Source organism: Camelina sativa, chromosome 20 (assembly GCF_000633955.1).
Source record: "Camelina sativa cultivar DH55 chromosome 20, Cs, whole genome shotgun sequence".
NCBI lineage: Eukaryota > Viridiplantae > Streptophyta > Magnoliopsida > Brassicales > Brassicaceae > Camelina > Camelina sativa.
This window is the reverse complement of record NC_025704.1, coordinates 24228635-24252091: the sequence shown is the minus strand read 5'-3', so window position 1 is coordinate 24252091 and position 23457 is coordinate 24228635. Positions and strand designations below refer to the sequence as shown.

The 23457-nt window shown below is 38.6% G+C and overlaps 2 protein-coding genes and 1 long non-coding RNA gene across 3 annotated transcripts; 2 read left to right on the top strand and 1 right to left on the bottom strand.

Annotated features, from left to right (window-relative positions):
* On the top strand, window positions 10447–10908 carry LOC104771585 (non-specific lipid-transfer protein 13). Its single transcript, XM_010496129.1, has one exon. The coding sequence runs from the start codon at window positions 10531–10533 to the stop codon at window positions 10906–10908; it is 378 nt and encodes a 125-aa protein (XP_010494431.1). The 5' UTR covers window positions 10447–10530.
* On the top strand, window positions 13042–14659 carry LOC104771584 (zinc finger CCCH domain-containing protein 61-like). Its single transcript, XM_010496128.2, has one exon. It carries the CDS (start codon window positions 13213–13215, stop codon window positions 14338–14340), a length of 1128 nt encoding a protein of 375 aa, XP_010494430.1. The 5' UTR covers window positions 13042–13212; the 3' UTR covers window positions 14341–14659.
* LOC104771582 lies at window positions 15891–17298 on the bottom strand. The gene is made up of 3 exons (XR_764850.2): window positions 17038–17298; window positions 16696–16764; window positions 15891–16392 (listed from the first exon to the last, which is right to left on the bottom strand). It is a non-coding gene; the product is annotated as an uncharacterized LOC104771582 (long non-coding RNA).

Sequence of the window (23457 nt, the reverse complement as noted above, 5' to 3'; positions counted from 1 at the left end):
TAATTATTTAATTATATTATTATTTATTATTTATTTATTAAAAAAAACGGGAAAGGTTGTTTCAAGAAGTAATTATAATGATTAATATAAAATTAATATGGTAATTTATATCTCAAATCATATATGTTCATTGAGATTGGTTATTCATTCTTTGGAAATTAGTTATAAATTTTCGTTTTTATAAACTAATTAAATTTTATAATTTAGTATTTGACATTTTTACCCATAGTAACTATAATTAGTTTATTCTNTTTTTTTTTTTTTTTTTTTTTTTTTTTTGTCACAAATTATTAGTTTATTCTTTGAAACTTATATTTCTAATGGAAGCTACCCTTTATAATGTTTATTATAAAATATACTTCCATAATATTAGTATGACGATGATTTAGAATTACCAAATAAGATGATGTTGTCTCTAAGAAAAAATTGATTAATTAATGCTCTCAAAGACAAAGCAGAAGAGCTACTAATCAAGATTTAAAAATCAAAAGCAGTCTTTGTTATAAGTATGTTATGAATTGAGCTTCCATATTGAAATTTTTTAGAGACGATTAGGTGTACCGTGTACTTCCAGCATCGAAAAGGGAATTGACTAGCAAAGTACTATAAAAAAACATCTTTTTAAAGCTATTTACAAGTTTTTGAGCCATCAAACAAATTTTCAAAATAGTTTAGATATGTACAAAAAATTCTAGAAAATATACAACAATACTTAAAAATCTTACCAAGTCAATAAAGTTGTTAGTATAGTAACGCATCTTTAGAAGACTCACCTATATTTTGTGGCTTTTTTTTTTTTTGAGGGAAAAAAGCTTAAAAATATCTCATCTATTTTTTATTTGGACGTTTAATACCTCGTCTTTTTTGGTTGGAAGAAAAATATATCATTTAATTAAAACATGCGATTTAATACCTAAACTAATAAATTTTGTTAGTTTCATACCTACGATTTGTTGACAAAAATAAAATTCCGTTTTTACCCTTACTATATCAATTAATAATTAATTTTAAATGATATGACATTACTTTATAAGTTTATTTGAATTAAAATTATTTATTTTAATTACAATTTTGTTTTAAATATTTAAATAAAATTCTGTTTTTACCCTTACTATATCAATTAATAATTAATTTTAAATGATATGACATTAATTTATAAGTTTATTTGAATTAGAATTAATTTTATTTTAAAAATTTTATTTTAAATATTTAAATAAACTTCCATTTTTACCCTTACTATATCAATTAATAATTAATTTTAAATGATATGACATTAATTTATAAGTTTATTTGAATTAAAATTAATTTTATTTTAATTAATTTATAAGTGTATTTGAATTAAAATTAATTTTATTTTATGTTAAATGATATGACCAAGTCTGTGAAAGCGAGAGAGGAGAATAAACATGAATTAGAGTTTGATGAAGATGATTGTATTTTTTTTGTAAAACAAAATTGTAATTAAAATAAATAATAATTCAAATAAACTTATAAATTAATGTCATATTATTTAAAATTAATTATTATTTGATATAGTAAGGATAAAAACGAAATTATATTTTTGTCAAAAAAGCGTAGATATGAAACTAACAAAATTTATTAGTTTAGGTATTAAATCGTATCTTTTAATTAAATAATGTATTTTTCTTCCAACCAAAAAAGACAAGGTATTAAACGTCCAAATAAAAAATAGATGAGGTATTTTTAAGCTTTTTTCCCTTTTTTTTTTATCTGCACACAACAATGTAATCGATATTAGATAAAAAAATTAAATGTAACACCAAACTCAAGGCATCCCAATTCGATGTAAATATTAGCCTCATTTTATGTGAATCTAGCCTAACTGGCGTCTTATGCTAAAATTAAGAAGAAATCAAATCTGATATTTAGACTAACTTTTTCTTTTTTGAACGAAATATTGAGACTAAGTTTTTGTAATGTAAAAAAAAGCCTTTAAGAGACAAAAACACTCTCTTCTCTCTCCTAAAGAAAATCCTAGCCGCTTTTTTAGATCTGAGGGGGAGGACCCTTCCAACTGCCGTTTTCTCTCTGGCGTTGCGTTTTCCTCTCCCTCCATCCTAGTAGATTAGCTATATGGTCTTCATGTCAAGTGGTCGAGGTTAGCATCGAAGGTTCAATGGTTAGTAGGCTCTCTTCTCCGTCAGCGGCGGTGTGGTGTGTATCCATGCCGATGTAGCTGTGGATCTGGTAAGGCGGAAGAGGAGCTTTGAAGTCGAGCCCCGGTTTGAAGACGTCGGATTGTTAGCTTCAGAGTTCCTCACGGCTCAACCGTCCTCCTAGAATCTGCGGTTACGGCGGAAGTCTGTAAGGATATGGTGGGTTTTGCTGTGTGACGAGGTGGTTAACGGTAGGTCTCTTTTGGATCTTAGATGGCGGTCGTTGTAACGCCCCCAAACCGCTCTATGACCACAAAGGTCATCGGGCAGCCACGAGACGCCACTTGCGGAACTGCACCAAGGTGATCCGGCCGAGGGACGGAAGCTGCAGACTTCCCGACCGGTCCTCCCTAGCACAATCCCACCCGCTACCGAGGTTACTTAGGCTTTTCAACCCTCGCGGCCTGGTGCGTTGTGTTGGCCCGGACAAGGCCGAGTATCATTTGCAACTTGCCATGCTTTCCTGAAAACCGAATATATCACTTTAATAAAATATTTCCTCGAAAATAAATCATCAAAGTAATATATATAGATAGTCGGAAAACTTTACTCTTAGTCGTTTAAGAAAATATAGGGTTTTACAAGAAACACAAGAAAACCCTATCCGGTACCCTAACGTTTGCTCCGGCTCTAGACTCACTTAGGCTTCCCTGCAAGGCCAAAACGAAGAGTCATGAGTAATCTAGGATTACTCAGTGAGTCTGGGTACCCCCTTCTATCCTAAACAGGATACTACTCTTCCCAAGCCGACTACCCCGGCAATCAAAGAAAGCTAGCAATAACATCAAAGCAACACAGCTGGAAGCTTTAGCGGAAGCAAAACAAATCACAACCAAGCGAGGCAGATTCGATCACTACAAACCACTCGGAAGATCTCAACTCGCTACTCACCATGCAATACGACTAAAGAACACTTTAGACTCTTACTTAGACCCACTTGCTAAGACGTCTAGCATACTTGAAATACCGTAGACTCTTAGACCACACGCAACACGCAACACGCAACACGCAACATGCAAAGACGACTAGACATAATCAAGGAACACTTGAATGCTCTAGACTCTTTACACCTAGGGCCCGTCGATACCCTGTTCCATTCCAACACCTGCTCCATGCCGAGACCACACAGGTCACCAGCATGAGCCCACACACACTCAAGCCACATCGTCATGCAGCAGTCACGCCGGTAGCTAGCCAGCCGTGACAGTATCCCCGCGCGAGTGGTCTTCGGGAACTCACGCTTGACACTAATAATTGGAACAGCGGATCGATACCTTACTAGCTAAGACTCAAGAAACGAATTCAAGAGACTAAGCTACCACCACACACACACCATCCTCAATTCAAGCCGTGATATACCAAGCACACCAGCTTTATATCACGCAAGAAAACTAACATAGAATAATCAACAAGAAGCAAGAAAGTAAATCAAGCAACTTTAAGATTATTCTACATGCATGCACCCTTCATGCTTAAACCATTCAAACCCACTTCTCGCATGTAGATTCAGTCGCTTTAACCACTTACATCCCTTATATCCAACTCACGCATGCGATCAATCTCAACCAAATTTTTATGCATTAACATGCAATCCACTTTACTTACCAATTCATGCATGAACCCGATTTTAAGCAAAGCTTAATATTTTCAAATCCCTCTAGGTTCGATCATGCATGTAACTCTTAAACCACCTTTTAAGAGTTTAATTTACCCAATCTCTTCTTTAACCGCACGTCAAGTGAATCCCCCTTATTCACCGTGCAAATCAACTTATTCTCGCATGCATGCAATATCCTTTAACCACAACGAANATCCTTTAACCGCAACAAAAGAAGCGACTCTACATGCTTACCACAGACTCACCTTTACGCGTCGATGATTTTTCCCTCGGACTTCACTGCACCTCACGATCAGACAGCTTCTCCTCTTGATCACCTCGATCCACAACCAACTCCTTGACACCAACGCCTCTCCTTCGATCTCTCTCTCAATTGCTCTCGACCTCTTTCTCAACAATCACTTCGACACAATGTCGATGATTTCTTTCTCTCTCGATGATCTCTTCTTATTTCTCTCTCGAAATAACTTAAGAGCTTTTGAGTGTTTTTGTGCTAAACACCCAAATGAAATCGTTTGCCTTGTATTTATAGGCAAAATTTCGAGGCTTCTTCCTTAATGCCCTTCGACAAGTGTCACCTACACCCCTTGCATGTGCTGCGTGAATCCCACCTCCAATGGGAGCTCGCCATTAATCCACTAATCCCCCTTGTATTAGTGCATGAAAACTCCTCCATTAGTGCATGTAAAGCTTCTTATTAGTGCATGTCACTTAATCAAGGCTTAATCTTAGCTCTCAGCCAGTAGGACTCCGCCATATCCTCTTAATCAGCTTGATTAAGTTAATCCTCCCACTATCTCCTTAATCTCCTTAATTTTTTAATCCTTCCACTAACTCCACCTTAAATAAAATAATCTTCCCACTTTCCTTACTTCTCATTGGTCAGAATCTTGAGAAAAAGAATTTTCTCCCCAAATACTCGATCCTTCGTCCGGCACCTTCGACTACGCGTCTCGGACATCTCGACACTCTTTCTCGGGTCATCGGCAAAATTTCTCGGGCTCTCGACAATTTTCTCGAGTACTCGGCAACTCTTTCGATCCTCGACAAATTTTCTCGAGTACTCGACAATTCTTTCGATCCTCGACAAATTTTCTCGAGTACTCGACAACTCTTTCGATCCTCGACAAATTTTCTCGAGTACTCGGCAACTCTTTCGATCCTCGACAAATTTTCTCGAGTACTCGGCAACTCTTTCGATCCTCGACAAATTTTCTTGACCAACTTTTCTCGACCTTCTCGGCAAATTTTCTCGACCAACTTTCCTCGACCTTCTCGGCCCATTCTTCTGACTCCTGATCGGTCTTAGGGTCTCGGTCGTACATCCGGTTACTCCGGTCTTTGGCTTGGCCATTGTCCAACTTACGAATATTTTCCCAGGCTTCTCTCGACCATTCCCTTTTGTTTTCCTTCTTCTTCTTTCTTACATCTTTTCCGGGCCATTTCTCCGATCTTTCATTTTAAGATTTCTACTCCTGGTCAGGGTCACTACAGTCGTGGGCTCCGTGTTCAGAAGTTTTGTCTGAGCCATCAATCTTCTGTCTCGCCGCGATTAGCTTCCACCCGTCCGGATTGAAGGGTTTCTGCTCTGGAAAATTGGGGAGTCTGGATCTGGAAGAGAAGGGTTAGATGTCAGTATGTCAGGTTGCTAGGTGGGGATCTAACATCGTCGATCTGGTTTGTCGGAGGGATTAACTTTCCGGGAGGTTTGTAGCTCAAGTGGTCCACCGGAGGAAAGAGGTCGATGGTGGAAACCGGGTTTCTTCCGCCGTCGATCTTCGATTCTTCGGTGGGGTCGCTAGGCCGTGGACCTTGAACTCCGCCGGATTTAAGGTTTGATCTCTCTGCTTTCCGTGAGATCACACAGGATCCGAGCTTCATGACCGGATCCGGCAACCTCCTCTTTTTCCGTTTTGTAATTAGATCAGAAATGTGTAAGGCCTCGGCCCAGCCCGTTAGGGTTTTTAAATGAATATTAATTAATTAAATATATATATATATATATTGAGACTAACTTTGGAGTTATAAAATCTTTTTTTTTTTTTTTTAAATATATTATATTAAATTTAATGGGCCTTCCCAAATGAGCTTGGCCTTGGATTACATACAGAAAACCCAACAGATACAAAAAGAAGGAAAAACGACGTCGAAGAGCCTTCGCCGGAAAGGAGGATCGGATCCTGCTGATCAACCTGAGACAGCTGTTCGAACTGTAACGCCGGTGGTTGCAAGATCGACGGCGTTGTGGCGGATTCACCAGATCGAATCCCTTGACGGAAGCAACCCAGATCCGTCAGGTCTCTTTCTCCGGTGAACCCACCTGACCTGCTACAAATCTTCCGGCCAGTTCAGACAACCAATAACAGGCTCCGCGAAGTCAAGTCCCGTTCCTAGCAACCTGCTCACTCAGATCGAACACCCCCCTTCCAACTCCGGCGACCACCGCTTCCTTCAGGTAACAACTCTTCAATCCGGTCCGGTGGAAGCAAGAATCGTGGCGGTTTGCAGACGGTGGTGGTTCAGTTCACCATCCACATCCTGGAAACCCACGAGAGCCTAGAAGCTGCCAAACTCCACAGTTAACCACCGTGACAAATGCAACTCATCCATCCTGACTCCCAGCCGACTTCCGCCGCAAACCGCAGCTTCAAATGGACGGCTGAACCCTGAGAAAAAACTCCACCGCGAGCCACCGCGACTTGATCAGGAGCTTCCCGAACCGCCAAAAAAGAAGCCACAGTCACATCGGCTGGGAGACCAAACCACACCTCTGTTGCCGGAGAAGAGATCTACCCACCTCTGTCTTCCTCCTGCAGATCCAAAGCCTGAAGATGAAGAGCCGCCCTCCTTACCTGACAAACAAGCCAAACCACCAAGCAAAGCACCACCTCGGCTGGAGTGAGAATAAACCTCACTGCTCATCTAAAGCCAACGAACCGCCGGAGAGGAAGATCGACAGACGAAGAAACCACACCCGAACCGCTAGATCTGGTACCGGATTTGATGCCGTCCTCAAGCATCATCTCCAGACTTTCACCAGCGGTTACCACCACCAGAATCTTCGCTTCACGCGCCGAGCATAATCACCGGAACCACCAACCCGAGAGACCAGACCAAGACGGGGGACTACCTTACTGATGAGAAGGGCAAAGTCAGAAGGAAGAGAGAAAGCTACGGGAGGAAAGAGAGCCCTCTCCGGCACCGGAAGGGCACACCGGAGAGGCGAAAACCTAGATCTGAAAGCTACCTTTTTAGAGAAAAGAGAGAGAGAAAAGAGAGAAGTTCCCTTATCCGAAAACCTAGATGAGTTATAAAATCATTGTATGGGAAGTTTTTTAAGTCACTACAAAACCCGTTTTCCTTGTTTGACAATCGCCTAATTAATTGATTGTAATACTAACCAAATCTAAATCCAAACTTAAATCAAACCTTCTATCAAAAACAGTTCGTCGTAGTGTCACATAATTATCGAAAATACCATTGATCAATCATGGAAAAAAAACAGTAAATGATACAATTGTAAAAAATAATTTTTTGATACTAAAAAAAATGATATTTTCGATGATTTTCTATTTTATGTTTGCATGAACTATTTTTTAATGATTCATAGGCGAGGAAAAAAACGTTATAGAATAATCAAAATGCTCATGACCGACTATAATAGTATCTCCAAAAAAATGGATGGAAAAGCACTTTTATGCACTAGAAATGCAACAAGCAAATGCTACATCATTATAATTTTTTGTAGGTTTGATGAGTTAATTGAATCATGAGATGAGAAGAATAAAATAACTTTAGCGTGATCTATGATAATTTTGCATAAACTTGTTGATGGAGTCATGGAGATCAAGAATGAGCTTCAGAAACTTGTTTAAGTAAGGTTTATTTTGGTTGTAAATGTTCATCAAAACGTCTAATCTTGATACATTGATTAGAATCTAAAGGAAAAGAGGACAAAAAGTTCGCCCTAATATTTTTTCTCTCTCAGACACTATTCCCGAGGCGCCGCTACCAACTCTTCTCCCCGACGCCGGTAGAGCTCCGGCTCACCGGCGTCGGGTTCTACCTCTTCTGGCAAGCTCTACAATCCTCTACTGCATCGTTTTCTCCTTTGTTTCTTGGTCTCTTGTTTTCCCCGGAGTTCCCTCGAGATTCTGGATCTCAACTCCGAGCATGCTTCAGCTTCGTTCTCCCCTCCCCCTGCCTCAGTTTCTGGTGAATCGTCTCGATGTGCCTGCGCCTTCGTGGTCCCAGCCACGAGATGTTCCCTCTGAGTCCCCTGAACGCCCCAATTGCCTTGATTCCCGCCGATCTTATCGCCTCTTAAAACTGTCAACCGCAACAACTCTCCGCTCCTTGGAAGTTTTTCCCCTCACCAAGTGGTTTGCTTGGCTGCAGCTGGACGGGAGCTCTGTTTTGACATTGGAGCCGATGAAGACTTTGACGGTGAAATCTACATCCTTGGCGCTCCCTAGCATAACATTGATTCCGCTCTCCAGGTTCGATTTTCACTCTTTACCCAATTTCCTGGCCTCTAGGATATCTTGGTTAGTTGCGTTGCCCCTGAACTGGAATATGCGTAGATCCGCTAAAGCTGTTTTGAACCCAACCCGTCTAGACCTCTGTGTCACCTGGTTGCTTGGTTGTACTCGACAAGAAGGTTCTGAATGTAAAGTCTGCATCCTCAGAACCGGTTGTGATAAATTTACTTCAAGCTCAAAATCTTTAGAATCGAGTTTCTCTACTTGGTCAAGTCGGGGTCCCCTCGGTAGTAGAGTCTCGGTTTCTTTTGATTGGCTTGACATCTATTTGTGTCGAGGAAAGTTGATTACTTTGGTATGGAGGACTGCATTGCAGAGCTATGTTCTTAACCCTGAACCATCTCTCTGGCGACTTATGCTGCTTGCATCCGTTGATCCTATTTGCCGCATATCACCAAACCCTCAACTCCTTCAGCCTCAGTGTATAACTAGGCTTAAACTCGGCACTATGGTTCCACCTCTGCGGAGTGGGGATTACCGCTGTTTAGCCAGTTTGTTCTCTCCATTATTTCCTTGTTCCAAGCTCTCCAATTTGCATACCATCTACTTGTTGAAGTTCCCTCATTTAGGTTTGAAGAATAGGGGCATTATGATCACCATTCCAAGGAGTAGTGGTTACCCCAACCTCTTCAAGCTTCCCCCTCTCAACCTTAAAACCGCAACCACTTTTACAGTGATCGGTAATCAGAGCATTCACAACCCTGCTCACACCTTAGACAAAGCACTACTTCGTGTAGACTTTCTCATTTCGATGAGATCCTCAGCTTTGACTGCTTCATCGCCACCCAGTCTTCGAATCAAGACAGTGGCCACCTTCTCTTCCAATGACTTGTTCATGGAAGCTGCATGGATATTTCTTGACCTCATATGCTCCAGCTTGCTATTCAGCATTTGGTCCATAGCTCTCAAGATCCTTATATCTTTGTTATTATCTATCCTTGTACTATCGTTGTCTTTAAATTTGGAGTATGCCCTCTACTGTTGTTTAAGCTATTTCTACCTGCTTTGTATGTTACTTTCTAGTTAATGGAACTAGAAAGGAAGTATTTGGTTGTTCAACAAAAAAAAAACACGTCTAATCTTGATATGGATGTGGACATCGTGCTATAATAAAAATTAATAATAAAAGAATGAACACATAGAAAGCATGTCATTTACATAAACTTGTAATTTATGTTCTTAGAAGTTGATCTAGTTCTTATTACTCATGTGTTATCGGAATGTTCGTATGAATGTTCGTTTTATCTTTTTGTTTTTTTTCAATTTCATCGTCTTTTTATTTGAACATAATAAATATAAATAGTTGACAAAAAAAGAAAAAAAAAACACAATAAAAATAAATAAATAAAAAACCATAGTGTAAACCATTAATTGTTCTAATCTAATCCATTGCTTGTATTAAAAAAATAATAATCATCCTATATTTTTTATAACATCTAAAATCAAATCATCATCAACATAAATTTAATCTAATTACAAAATTATGAGAAAAAAAGTTCTACCATAAAACTAACTCTTAAACGACAAGAAAATATACATTTAATAATGGTAGCTAGGAAAAAAAAGTTGCTTCTCCCAAAATTAAATAAAATTTGACATGAACATATAAAGAATAACGAGTATAAAATATCATTTGCATTATTTATGGCCAAAACTATTATACGATTTTACTTTATCCATGTTTTCATGACAATTACTCTCTACTTACAAATATAGTGAAAAGTGTGTATACAGATCGCGCCGGCTAATCCCAAAATTGCGTATGAGNAAAAAAAAAAAAAAAAAAGATTAAAATTAAAATGTATGTTGAATTGTTAGATACAGAAGAAAGAGAATGATATGTGGCGTAAAAAAGGAAAAATGAGAATATTAAATTTGTGAATCAATTATCTTCACAAATTTTAGTAAAAGAAGAAAGCTAGGAGTTTGTCAAAAAAAAAGAAGAAAGCTAGGTTCATTCGGTTTGTATTTTTTTCATTGGTATATACGTATACGATGACCCCAACCATCAAGTACAAAACCAAAAACTCATGAAATAAACATGACTAATACTAAATACTATATACAATCCTCCTCATATATCAGAAACAGTCTAAGAGCTCATTTTCATTAAATCGAAAGTTTAGAAATGGACACATGACTAAGTTAGTCTAAGAGGTTGTCTCTCATTGTGTCATCAAATCGAAGTCTAGAAATGGATACACACACGAGTAAATTAGTCGTGATATCACTACTACTACTTCTCGTGATCTCCGATCACACTAGGCTACTGATTCAGGTCCACTCATACGTACCATTTTGTGCATACACATATGATTATTTTGCTTATTGTCTCGACTTTCTCACGGGATATTACTACAAACCCGATAAAAAATGTTGTGCCCATATCGGAAAACTCAACGTAATTGCGAAACACAAAAAAGAGAATCCGAGGCTTCTGTGTAATTGTATTGAGATAATGACGAGAGGTTATACGCCTCCAATCTTGGCTGATAAGATCCAACAGCTTCCTCTTCTTTGCAACACACATCTCAGCTTCCCTATCTCCTCTAGCATGGATTGCTCCACGTAAGTATGTAAACATTAGTTTTTATTTTTTAAGTGGAAAAATATTTGAATTATCTTTGTAGGTCTTGAGATTAGTTTAGTTTGGGTTCAACTCAATATGATCCTCGTTATATAATAAAAATTACAAAAATATATAGTCAAAACCATTATTAATGATATCGTGTGATTGGTAATCTTTTATGCAGGGTTTAAGTCTTGATGGGTTGTTATGTGGCCAATTTTTTAAAGGGGGTAACAAAAATGGATCTCTGTATTCAATTTTGGTTTTGTTTAAATTTATTATCGTACAACCTTTTCAGCTTTAGAATATTTTGCTTCAGAGAATGTGGCAGCCAAATTGAAAGAAAAAATTGAGTCTGCTTGTCATTTTAATTTTGGTTTCGAATTCAGTTTTCTTACAAAAGTGCTGAAGAGCCAAATCGAGTGAAATGCTTCTTCAATATTAATTTTCTTGATCTTTCTCGTTTAAATTAAGAAAACATTTGAATTGACTTAAGTTTAGTTTAAATATGTCGTCGACAATATTTTTTGCTTCATAAAAAGTATACAAATAAAAAAATCATATGCGTATTTGTTTTGGGAAAATTTTGTATTGAAGTTATAATTTCGATTTGTTTGTCCGTAACAAAAAAAATGTAAGTTTTAAAACTTGCACATAGAATCAATTGTTTTTGAGAAGAAACTACCGGTTGGAAGAAAAAAAACAAAGGTTCTTTGTTTCCATGCGAGCTAGCCACGTAACAATTATAGAAATCGAGAAAGCTTGTTAACATATCAAACCTGTTAACAACATTATTAATACTATTATATTATATACTGTATAACATTAAAGTTGCATGTATAGATATTATATGGTTATGTTTAATAGTGTTTTATACTTTTATTATCATGTACGTGCCTTTCTGTGTTGCAAAGTTTCCTCCAGAACTATCCATAAGTCATGACTCCTGACCATTAACTACTTTAATTTTTAGATCGAGAATATAAGATAACACATGCATGTAATGTAAATATGCCTATCTAAAAAAATATATCAAATTGTATATTCAGAAACAGTGACTCGATATCCGTAAGAGAACGCCAGCTCCTACTCAGTTGCATGAACCTATCTTTATATTCTCTCGCCACGAACTCTTCCCTTTTGTCCCCTTCTTTACTCTACACCTCATCATCCTTCTTCCTTTTGTAAAATAACTTACTCCCTCTGTTTCACAAAGAGTGTCATTCTAGAGAAAATTTTTTGTTTCATAAAGAATGTCATTTTACATTTCCAATAAGTGTTTTAATGCTAAATTTTCTTTTTTACCCTTAAACCCAAAGCTATTTTCATTGAATTTTGATCATTAATCACTTAATAAATAGGGGCAAATAAGTATAATTCAAACTTTTCTTAATTTATGTGAAATGTGTCAAAATGATACTCTTTATGAAATAGAGGGAGTATAAATTACTTATCATCTACCCAACAATAACACTAACATATATACTACTAAACATTTCAGTTTAGAATGTTAACAAATGTTTCAGACTATATTTATTGATTAAAAAGAGAATGTAAATATATGAACTAAACTAATTAATGAGGTGCATTGAATTATAAAGATGTAAAATTAATAATCATCATGTTTTAAATATATGAACTAAAACTAATTAATGAGGTGCATTGAATTATAAAGATATAAAATTAATAGTCATTATGTTTTCTTTTCTTATGAATTTAAAAGAGAAGAATTGTTTTTTTTTTACTTTATAAAATGTGTTACAAAATTTTAGGCAGATTTTAATGTTATTGATATTTTTGAATCTTTAAATTATGAAGTCTTTTTTTATTGGTTGGATTTTCTTTTAGTTAATTATTAATAATACTTTATTTTTTATATTAGGTATGTCATATATAAAACATCTTGATATTTATATCTATTAAAAATATTTGTGTATATTTAAATTTCTAATTTTTTTAATTTTACCACAGATTAATTATTTTCATTAAAAATTAAATATTTAATAGTTTTTTAATCATTGTGTTAGTAAGCAAAATATCCTATAAAGCCGAATAAAACCACGTCCAAGGTCTTGATATTTGTTTGTCAACAACTAATATAAAACGCCTTAACTTTTCTTGGCCTCATCTCTTTTCTCTAATAAGTAATAACCACTCCATATCTCGTATATATATATAGACAATTAGGCATCTTTCATTTTATCCCACACTTATCTCTCTCTCTCTTTCAAAACCCAAAACTAGTACACAAACGAAGTGTATATACACAAAAAATTCTCTCAATCTCTCATCTTTCGCCACGTAGACATGGACGTCGGCCACATCAATAGACCAACGGTGGATATCCTGCCGAGAAAGCTTCTCTCCTCCGCCAAGTCTCCGTCGTCGGTTTCAAGTCCCCTTCGCGACTATAAAGACCAAAGAGACTATTCTTACGACTCTGACTCGGAAGATCCTTACGCCGGGGACCATTTTAGGATGTACGAATTCAAGATCCGACGGTGCACACGTAGCCGTAGCCATGATTGGACTGACTGTCCTTTCTCTCATCCTGGTGAAAAGGCTCGTCGTCGTGACCCTCGCCGGTTTCACTACATCGGCGAAGTATGCCCTGAGTATAGTCGCCAAGGCGGCGGTGATTGTAGCCGTGGTGACCAATGCGGCTTTGCGCATGGTGTTTTTGAGTGTTGGCTTCACCCTAGTCGTTACCGTACGGAAGCTTGCAAAGACGGTAAGCATTGTAAGAGAAAAGTATGTTTCTTTGCTCATTCTCCACGTCAGCTTAGAATTCTTCTGCCGTCGTCGCCGGAGAATTATATCTCCGGTGGTTGCGGTGGATCGGCGTCGTCATCTCCCGCGTCGGTGTTAAGTAATAAAAATAACCGGTGTTGCTTGTTTTGTTCACACTCTCCGACGAGCACCCTTTTGGGGTTGTCAAGATCACCGTCTTCGTCTCCACCGTTGTCACCGGCTGATAAAGCCGCTGCGTTTTCACGGCTGAGCCGCCGTCGCACCGCCGTGCTAAACGAGTTGATTAGTTCTTTAGATTCCTTCAGTCTCACGGAAGCACTCGCGGCTTCCTCGTCGTCTCCGGTTACCATGCCAGTTTCCACGGCGGCGATGATCGCCTCAGCGAATCTAAGCAACCACCACCAGCACCGTATTCCGCCGTGGCTTGATGTCGGAGAGAGAGATCTCCAATTGCAGCAAGGCAGTCCTTTACAATTTGCTCTTTCACCTTCTTCTACTCCAAGTTACCTCCATAGCCAGCCGTCATCGAGCTTCTTCAGCGATGGATTAACACCACACGGTGGTCGTTTAAGCGATCTCACGGCGGCTTCAGCTGCGGCGGCCGAAGCTAAGGGTAAGAATAGCTTTGAAGTTGGTTCTAGTGGCGATCTTGATCTCGGATGGGTGAACGATCTTTTGACATGAACAATGTGACGTCAAGGCTGAACCATCGGGGATCTTTCCCGACGGCAAGAATTATACGGCGGCGGAGTTCCGTCGTGGTACATTGTTTATGAAATATTTGTTAACTTTTACGATTTTTTCCATGAGAGCTAATTAAGAGTCTGTACTATGTCGTGCTTTAAAAATATTACTTTCTTCTGAGTTATTATTTGTTAAATAGTAACTTCTATTGCCATAATTGATCTCTTGGAACTTGTATTTCTTCTATATTTTGGATCGAACTCCTATGTAATGTTTACTTCAAAATATTCTGTTTAATAAAAAACTTTGTAATTATATATGTCTAATGCTTTTCATAAAATGTCCACAAACATTGTTATAAGAAAATTTACTCTTTACATATATGGAGCTCTATATCAAAGGTATTAAGCAAGTATATCACTAACATTGTTAGGTTTCGTTGGTTAATTGTGGAGCAAATATACTATTCCCATCATTCACTGCAAAAATCTTAAATGTTTTGACACTAGAGTATAAAAATGATGATATATTTCCCCCACTCCGAGAGCACTTTGTTTCCTAGGAGACATACTTATCTGAACGACAGCTGTACATGCGTAGAGGTGTTCATTACTCATATAGATACGATATAATACACAATATATACATACTTATACATGTGATCATGTGCATCATGTATATACATAAATAGATAAGCATAGTAGCAAATGTACAAAAGTTAAGTGTGTCGGGGTGTGTAGGTGTCACTTGGACCGCATGACCCACCAATACTTAGTTCCCATTCTCATCTCCATGGGTCGGTAAGTCCTTTAGATGTCTCCTTGGAGACATATTCACTATCATACATTAGATGATCATTTACATATGTTTTTGGAGAAAGGACTGTGGGCCAATAACACCATAAAATGGACCCTAATAAGTTTGGATTTAAATATTATGATACATAGAACTCTAACCATTTTAATTCTTGTTGAAGAGTTTGGTGCATGCATGTACTTAACTTCCCATCTTTTTCTTGATTTTTCTTTTGGAGTGTTCACTCTTTAAGATGTGAGAGTGAGGACCACGGTAGATGAATAATACAATGCGAAGAGAGAGAAAATGCTAATGCTAAGAGCAAGTTTATTGGGGGTTCATATAAGGGGAGTTCTTAATTTTTTTATGAATTAATTGTGTACTGTTTGGAATATAAGAACTTATGATCTCTTAGATAAAATTTTCTCTTTCATTGGTAGGTTCTTATTTTGGGTCTCTTATTTTTGAAAAAATTGTTTTTTTTTTAAATTTAAAAATTTTAAATAGAATAGAAGTGGTATAAATGTGTAAACATTTAAGATTTTATAAAATTAGAAAATATTGCATTTTAATTAATTTTCAAACATACAAAACATAATAAAAACATTAATACATATTACAATAGAAGTACAATTCATAAATAGAGAAAATGATAATTTTAATACTGATTTGAAAATATTGCATTTAATTAATTTTTAAACCTACAAAACATAAAAGAATAATAAAAATAGAAATACAAATCATAAATGGAGAAAAGATTAATTGTAATTTTGATAGAATTGTGCCAAAATTTTGCCAAATCAGTGTATAACTTATTCAATTTTCATATATTGTCATATGTTGAAACCTGAATTATGGCCAGCATCCACGTTTCTGGCTGTAAGAACAACAGTCAATCCATGACCTGCAAGCTGCCTTGCAATCTCAAGTACAATTCCAACCGGTCACCACTGCTACATTTTCACAAGACCACCACCTATATAGCAATACCTGCTGATATAGTTATATCGGTATTGCTATATCGTAATTACCACTTTCCTACCATTACTCTTGGACACAAGAAGAGGGCCAAGAAGTGGGTAACTCAGGTTATAATTTTCTCAACATACTAGAGAAAAGTGCTAACTACTGTCTGAAATTAGAGATGCGAATTAGTAAAACGACCCTATCCTTAACTTTTATGCACGAGCCTATCCATCTCTTGTTACCACACCAACTGAACTGTTGTCTGTCTTAGCTTTCACGCCTCAACGGTTCCTGCATGTCAATGTTGTTCACCATATCTTTGTAAGAAAAATGAACTTTACAAGAAATCAACCATTACTTTGATGAGTAGTTTCTTGTACAAGTATCAAAAGGATCAAAACTGCAGAGTCACAGTAATTACCGATCAGATATTATAACCAATTCATGGGGTAAAAGAGGAAAAGGAACAAGTATAAGAGATAATGAGCTAAACTCATATCACTCAGAAACCATTGATAAACATCTAATCAAAACCATATATGCAAATCTCAAACAACACCATGGATGGAAAAGATTCAGAGAAAGACTCTTTACTGGTTCATTCTGAAGTTGGTTGTTCAGTCCTATATCCTCCTCTGTTGGGCTTGGGGAGAGAATCATCACCTGAAATCACACAAATACTAGCTAGATCCATGCTACAAAAACACTAAGCCAAGACATTGCCACAAACTCTTTGAGATAAACTTTTTGTGATTAGTTTCAATAAAAGAAGGAACTCAGAGGATTAACGTGGGATGAGGTCGTTAATATTTTGAAAGCAAAGGAAATTGCAGATAAACCTAGAGACTAGAGAGGATCGAACACAAGTAACAAAAAAAAATAACTTAACATGCTTATATGTTACTAAGCAGCCGGGAAGCTTGGTTCAAGAATTACCTGAGAAAGCAGCAACCATATCTTTAGCTTCTTGACTCCAACCATAATAATTTCGTTGACAATTCAAAAGGAGATTACACAGAGTTGCAAAATCAATCTCGTCTAAGTTCACCTCCGCTGATTCAATGTCCTCCGATTCACATCTCCTCAGATCCGAATCTCCTCTGATTCGAGAGACAGAGAGAAGGAGAGGAAGAGGAAGAAAAACAATTAATCGACCATCAAAAGTTTTTATCTTCTTGCCCAACCATTTGATGACACGTAGAGTCTCTTATATGCAAATTGAGTCTACTATATAAGAGGATCTCTTATTCTTTTTCCTCTTTCTTATTTATTTTTTTCCTTCTTTTCACTAAAACCCCCCTTAAAACTCTCTAAAACCCCCCGATAAACATGGCCTTAAGTTAACTAAAAAGAAAAATTGCTTTGCTGACGTGGCTGGCGAAAAAAAAACGATTAAGGTTTTTGGCTTTTTACTTACGCATGTCCTCGGCGGTGGCCTCTCCAAGCTGTACGACGGTGATTCCGGCGCTGGATGGGGAATTCTTTCCTCCTCTAGGATCGGGGGTGTCTCTTAGTGATGGGGAGAAAACATCCTCACAAGAAAGTTTGGTGATATCTAAAGGACGGATCGAGGGAGAGGGGACTCTTGCTACTAATACCGCGGTGATTGAGAGAGACAGGATCAATCTGTGTCGCCCCAAGGCGTGGTTGACAAAAAGTTTCAGCGTCCTTGGGTGAATGTCGTTCAAAAACATGTGTTCACAAAACAAAAGTTTGTGATATCGGAGGTTGAGGGTCAAGCTAAGGTTGTTCCTAGGGAGGTTTTTGAGGGAGCGAAACCGCTCTGGAAAAATTTTGTCATTGGGAAGTTTCTTAATGAGAAGGCCCCTCATGTAGGGAAAATTCACATGATTGTCAATAAGATCTGGCGTCTTGGGGATAAATCCTCGCTGATTGATGTGTTTGTTGTTAATGATTCCACGGTTAAATTTCGCATTTGGAATGAGGGTATTCGGCATAGGATTTGTGGAACATTATGAACATTCCTATGATTGTGTCCAAGTGGACGCATTTTGCAGAGGAAGCACAACCGACCATGAAGTCTATACCTTTATGGGTCACTCTTCAGGGGGTTCCTCCCTCTATGTTCACGGATAAAGGGCTTGAATTCCTTGTCAGTGCTGTGGGAAAACCTGTTCGACTGCACCCTCATACTGACTTTTGTGTTAGTTTCGATGTTGCAAAAATTTTAGTAGAGGCTTATCTTACCAAAGAACTCCCAACAGAGTATTCTTTCACTGGAGAGGAAGAGGGAGAGCTGGATACTGTTATTAATTATTCGTATCCATGGCTTCCTCCGCGTTGTAGCGGTTGTATGAAGTGGGGTCATCTGCGTGCAACGTGTCTTTCCGTGGCTCCGGAAAGCTTGACTGGTGATGTTTCTCAATCAGGGGTGACATCTGCAGACCCTCGTGTGGACCAAGGCGGTCCTAACACCTCTCAGCTTTTGCCACCTACGGGTATCCCTATTCTTGTGGATCCTCCTGTTTCAGAATCAGCTACCGCTACTGCTACGGCGGCACTTCCTGTTTTTCAGGATGAGGATTCCTCGCATGACGTTTCACTAAAGGAGGATCAAAAGGAGGGCTGGACCTCTCCTAAGTCTACTCGTAGTCCGGGCTCTCGTCTACCAGCTTCACAGCCACCAGACGTATCTTTGCTGTCGAACTCTTACTCAGTGTTGGGAGAGGCAAATGATGATGGTGATCGGCGAACGGAGAGTAATACCAGTTTAGCCGGCACAACATAGATTCATCCATCAAACGCTGGATCCCACCTGCTATAGTGGATGGAACTGCTGCTTCTACTGCTACTGCTGCAGGTCGAGTTAAGGGAAGGGGTGCAAAGCCCGACACGGCTATACGCCAATCACTGACCCGCGAATCTAAAACCGCTCATAAGGTGGTTCAGAATCTTCATGCTCCAACGAAAGTTCAGAGTACGAAGCCTCCCCTAAAGCAACAATAAAATGTCTTGTTTCTTTTGGAATGTTCGCGGTTTAAACAAATCTTCAAAACATTCCATTATTAAGCAGTGGGTGGAGGATCCGTGTTTTCAGTTTGGTTGTTTGATAGAAACTCGGGTTAGAGAAAAAAAGCAGAGAGGTTGATGGGACGGTTGTTTGGGGAGTGGTCAGTGTTGTCGAATTATGAGTTTCATAGGAATGGTCGCATATGGGTTGTATGGAGGAATACCGTGCGACTCACTCTTTTTTATAAGAGTGAGCAGGTTATTACTTCCTCTGTTAAGTTGCCTGATCGGGCTGATGAGTTCTTCTGTTCATTTGTCTATGCTGCAAATACAATGGAGGAGCGTAAGGTATTGTGGCAGGAATTGAGGGATCACCATACCTCACCTATTCTCAGGGATAAGCCATGGTTAGTGCTTGGAGATTTTAATGTCACATTGGATATGTCGGAACATTCAAATGTGGATGTAAACCCTATGATCTCTTCAGGAATGAGGGATTTTTAGGATTTGGTAAATGATTGTTTCTTGGTTGACATGGCAAAGCAATGTCCGCTTTTTACCTGGTGTAATAAGCGTGACAATGATCCCATTTTAAAGAAGTTGGACTATGTTCTGGTGAATCCTGCTTGGAGGTGGGACTACATGGGCTCCTATAGTGTTTTTGAAGCGGGGGGAATTTCAGATCACTTGTGATGCCGTATTGTGCTCTCTGGTGGTGACAATCGTGGTTGTGGAGGACGGAGAGCTTTTAAATTTATTAACGCTCTCGTCGACATAGAGGATTTTCAACCTTTGGTCGAGGAATATTGGCAGGCTACAGAGCCGTTGTTCCTTTCCACGTCCTCGATGTTCAGGTTCTGTAAGAAATTAAAGGGGTTGAAACCTTCTCTGCGACGCCTTGCAAAGGAACGTATGAGCCACCTTGTTAAGCGTACGAAGGAGGCTTATGAAATTTTGTGTAAACTGCACAGGGAGACCTTGTTGCATCCAACACCACATAAGATTGAGGAGGAGAAGTTAGCTTTCAAAAAATGGGAGTTTCTGGCCTCACTTGAGGAGAAATTTCTAAAGCAAAAATCCAAGTTTCATTGGTTACAAGTTGGAGACAAAAATAATCGGATTTTCCATCTGGTTGTGGCTGCTAGACAAGCCAAAAACACCATAAAGGAAGTGCAGACTCAGGCGGGTCAAGTTGTAGGAGCTGTGGAGGAAATAAAAGCAGAGGTGGAGAGACACTTTAGGGAGTTCTTACAACATATCCCCAGCGATTTTGAGGGTCCTACGATTGACGGTCTGCAGGAGCTTCTGTCTTTCCGTTGCTCTGAGGCAGATAAAGGTCAGTTAACTCGACTGGTCACGGGTGAGGAGATAAAACAAGTCTTGTTCTCCATGCCTAACAATAAGTCCCCTGGTCATGATGGGTTTACATCGGAATTTTACAAGGCTACTTGGGAAATCATTGGGAGTGAGTTTATTTTGGCAGTTCAATCCTTTTTTGCAAAAGGTTTCCTCCCTAAGGGTCTCAACTCTACTATTCTGGCGCTCATACCAAAGAAAACAGGCACTTGTTCTATGAAGGACTATCGCCCCATTTCTTGCTGCAATATCATTTACAAAGTCATCCATGAGAGCAAAATCAAGAAGCTCGTCATGGGAGCTGCATCAGATCATCATTATACAGAGTATGTATAGGAAATCTGCGAAAACTTTAAATTTCACCGAAACGTTCACTCGTATTGACTTGCTGAAAATGGCAGGAAGATGTTCGAACTCAAATCCAGAAAAGCAAAGTATGTGTACCAACACGCGCCTAGCTCATGCGAGGTTATGTTTATGTGTGATGGACATCTCATCTACAGGTCCTAGACTGCGCGTCTTTGCCATTTGCAGGTCGGTTGGATCTAATACGTTCAGTTTTATGCAGCATTTGTAACTTTTGGCTTGGCGCCTTCCGTCTCCCGTCAGAATGCATCAGAGAACTCGATAAGCTCTGTTCTGCTTTCTTATGGTCGGGTCCAGATTTGAACACGCATAAGGCCAGGCTATCATGGGATAAGGTCTGTAAACCGAAGCAAGAAGGGGGGTTGGGGCTTCGTTCTTTGCAAGAGGCAAATAAGGTGAGCTCTTTGAAGTTAATCTGGAGAATTGTATCGCGTAGTCCCTCATTATGGGTGAAGTGGCTTACTTCAACTTTTCTTCAAAAAGAATATTTCTGGTCTATTAAGGACAATACAACAAAGGGGTCTTGGATATGGCGTAAACTACTTAAATACAGAAATGTTGCAAAAGGTTTCTATAAGATTGAGGTAGGGAACGGGGAGCACACCTCTTTTTGGTTTGACAATTGGTCTGTCTTCGGTCCGTTAGCTGATGTTACAGACGGCACTGGTGTCAATGCTTTGGGTATCAGCCGTGGTAGTTCTTTAGCTGAAGTTTGAAGACGCCCTAGGCGTCGTCTCCAGCGCTCTGCAATTTACCTACAGATAGAGGAGGCCATTCGGGCACAAAGGCAATCTAGAACGGCTGCTGCAGATAAATTCTTATGGAAGGGAAAAAATGGTGTTTACACTGATCGGTTCTCCACAAAAGATACTTGGAATAATATCAGAACCACGGCGAGTACAGTTTCTTGGCACAGAGGCGTTTGGTTTCCGCATGCTACGCCCAAGTTCTCCTTTTGCGTCTGGTTGGCAGTCCATGATCAGCTTCCTACGGGCACGCGAATAGCCAAATGGAATAGCACCGTCCTTGGGTTATGTGGGTTTTGTCAAGTTCATTCTGAAACTCGAGACCACCTGTTCTTCTCCTGCAACTACGCCTCAGAAGTGTGGGAGGCTCTGGCCCAAGGTCTTCTTACAACGCGATACACCACCGGTTGGTCATCTATTCTCGCAATAATGGCGCAATCACATAAGGATCGTATCTCCATGTTTCTTGTGAGGTACGTTTTTCAAACAACAATCTACACACTGTGGCGAGAACGTTACAGTCGTGGACATGGCGACTCTCCGACCTCTGTTCCTAGGCTCATATCATGGCTCGATCGACATATTTGTGACCAGCTTCTGGCCATTCAGAAACAGGGGGACCGCAGATACGATGCCGCTCTCCAACTCTGGTTGCAAACTCGCATTTAGTCTCCATCACTTTGCTTTTGAGACCAACTCTTAGCCTTACACTAGTTTCTTCAATTTTTCTGCTTTAAGTCATTTCACAAAGTTGCACTAGTTGTACAAACGAATATTTTTCTTTTGAATATAATTTAACATTAAATTCAAAAAAAAAAATGCAAAGAGAGAAAGAGAGTAAGAATCTAACAAATATTAGACCATCTCCAATGGTAACAAACTCTTATGGATTCTTACTACAAATTTATAAGTAAAATTTTGCAAATTCAAAAGTTTATAAACTCAAGAGGGTTCTTAATTTTTACTTTCTCCAGTGGTAACACAATGTATGTATTGAGGTTCTTAAAAATCAATTTTTTGAAAACTATAAAATGTAAATGTATGTACACAAACAAGTTGGTTCACTAAGTTAGCGTACATAAAAACAGTCATACGACTCATACCCAAGCATTGTTGGATCAAGAATCCATGGTGTCCATGAGTTATGTTATCAAAGATGTTGCTATTGTCTTTGGATTGGCCGCAGTAGCTGCTTGCTTCATTGCTACCATGATTTGAGAACAGAGGTCGTGTCTCCCGGTAATTTCTCAGCTCTTCTCTTCTTTAGTATCTCCTCTCTTATGTTTACTATCTTCTTCTTGTAACCCTTTTCACCAAAACAAAGGTTCTACAATTTTAGATCATGGACCTCTCGCTCTCATTGAGAGCCTCTCAGTAGAAACCAAAGGACCAAAACCCAACACATCTAAGCTACCATCAAACATTTTAGCATCACTCTTTACTTTTTCATCTTCATCATCCGACATTGTTGCTCCCATCTATTCACCATGAGACTGACACATATGGACACATTGATTCTCACTCACCTGTTTAGCTTTGAGAGACTGCTCAATCTCCCAATAAGCCATCACGGCTTCAACCGACAAAATAGGCTAAAACCGACAAAACATTGCTTAGAAGCAGTAAACAGCTTTGTTAGTGTCTCTTAGTTTAAAATGTGTCATAATCAAATGCATTTGACTAATTATAAGAGTTAGACATAGATTATGAGTGTTTAGACAACACTTATACCCATTTCGTCCCAAAACAGTCTAAAACCAACAAAACAATGTTTAGAAGCAGTAAACAGTTTTTAAAGTGTTTCTAGGATCAAAATGTGTCAAAATCCAATGCATTTGACTAATTATAAGAGTTAGAGATGAATTGGGAGTGTTTAGACAACACTTATACTTATTTGTCCCAAAACAGGCTAAAACCA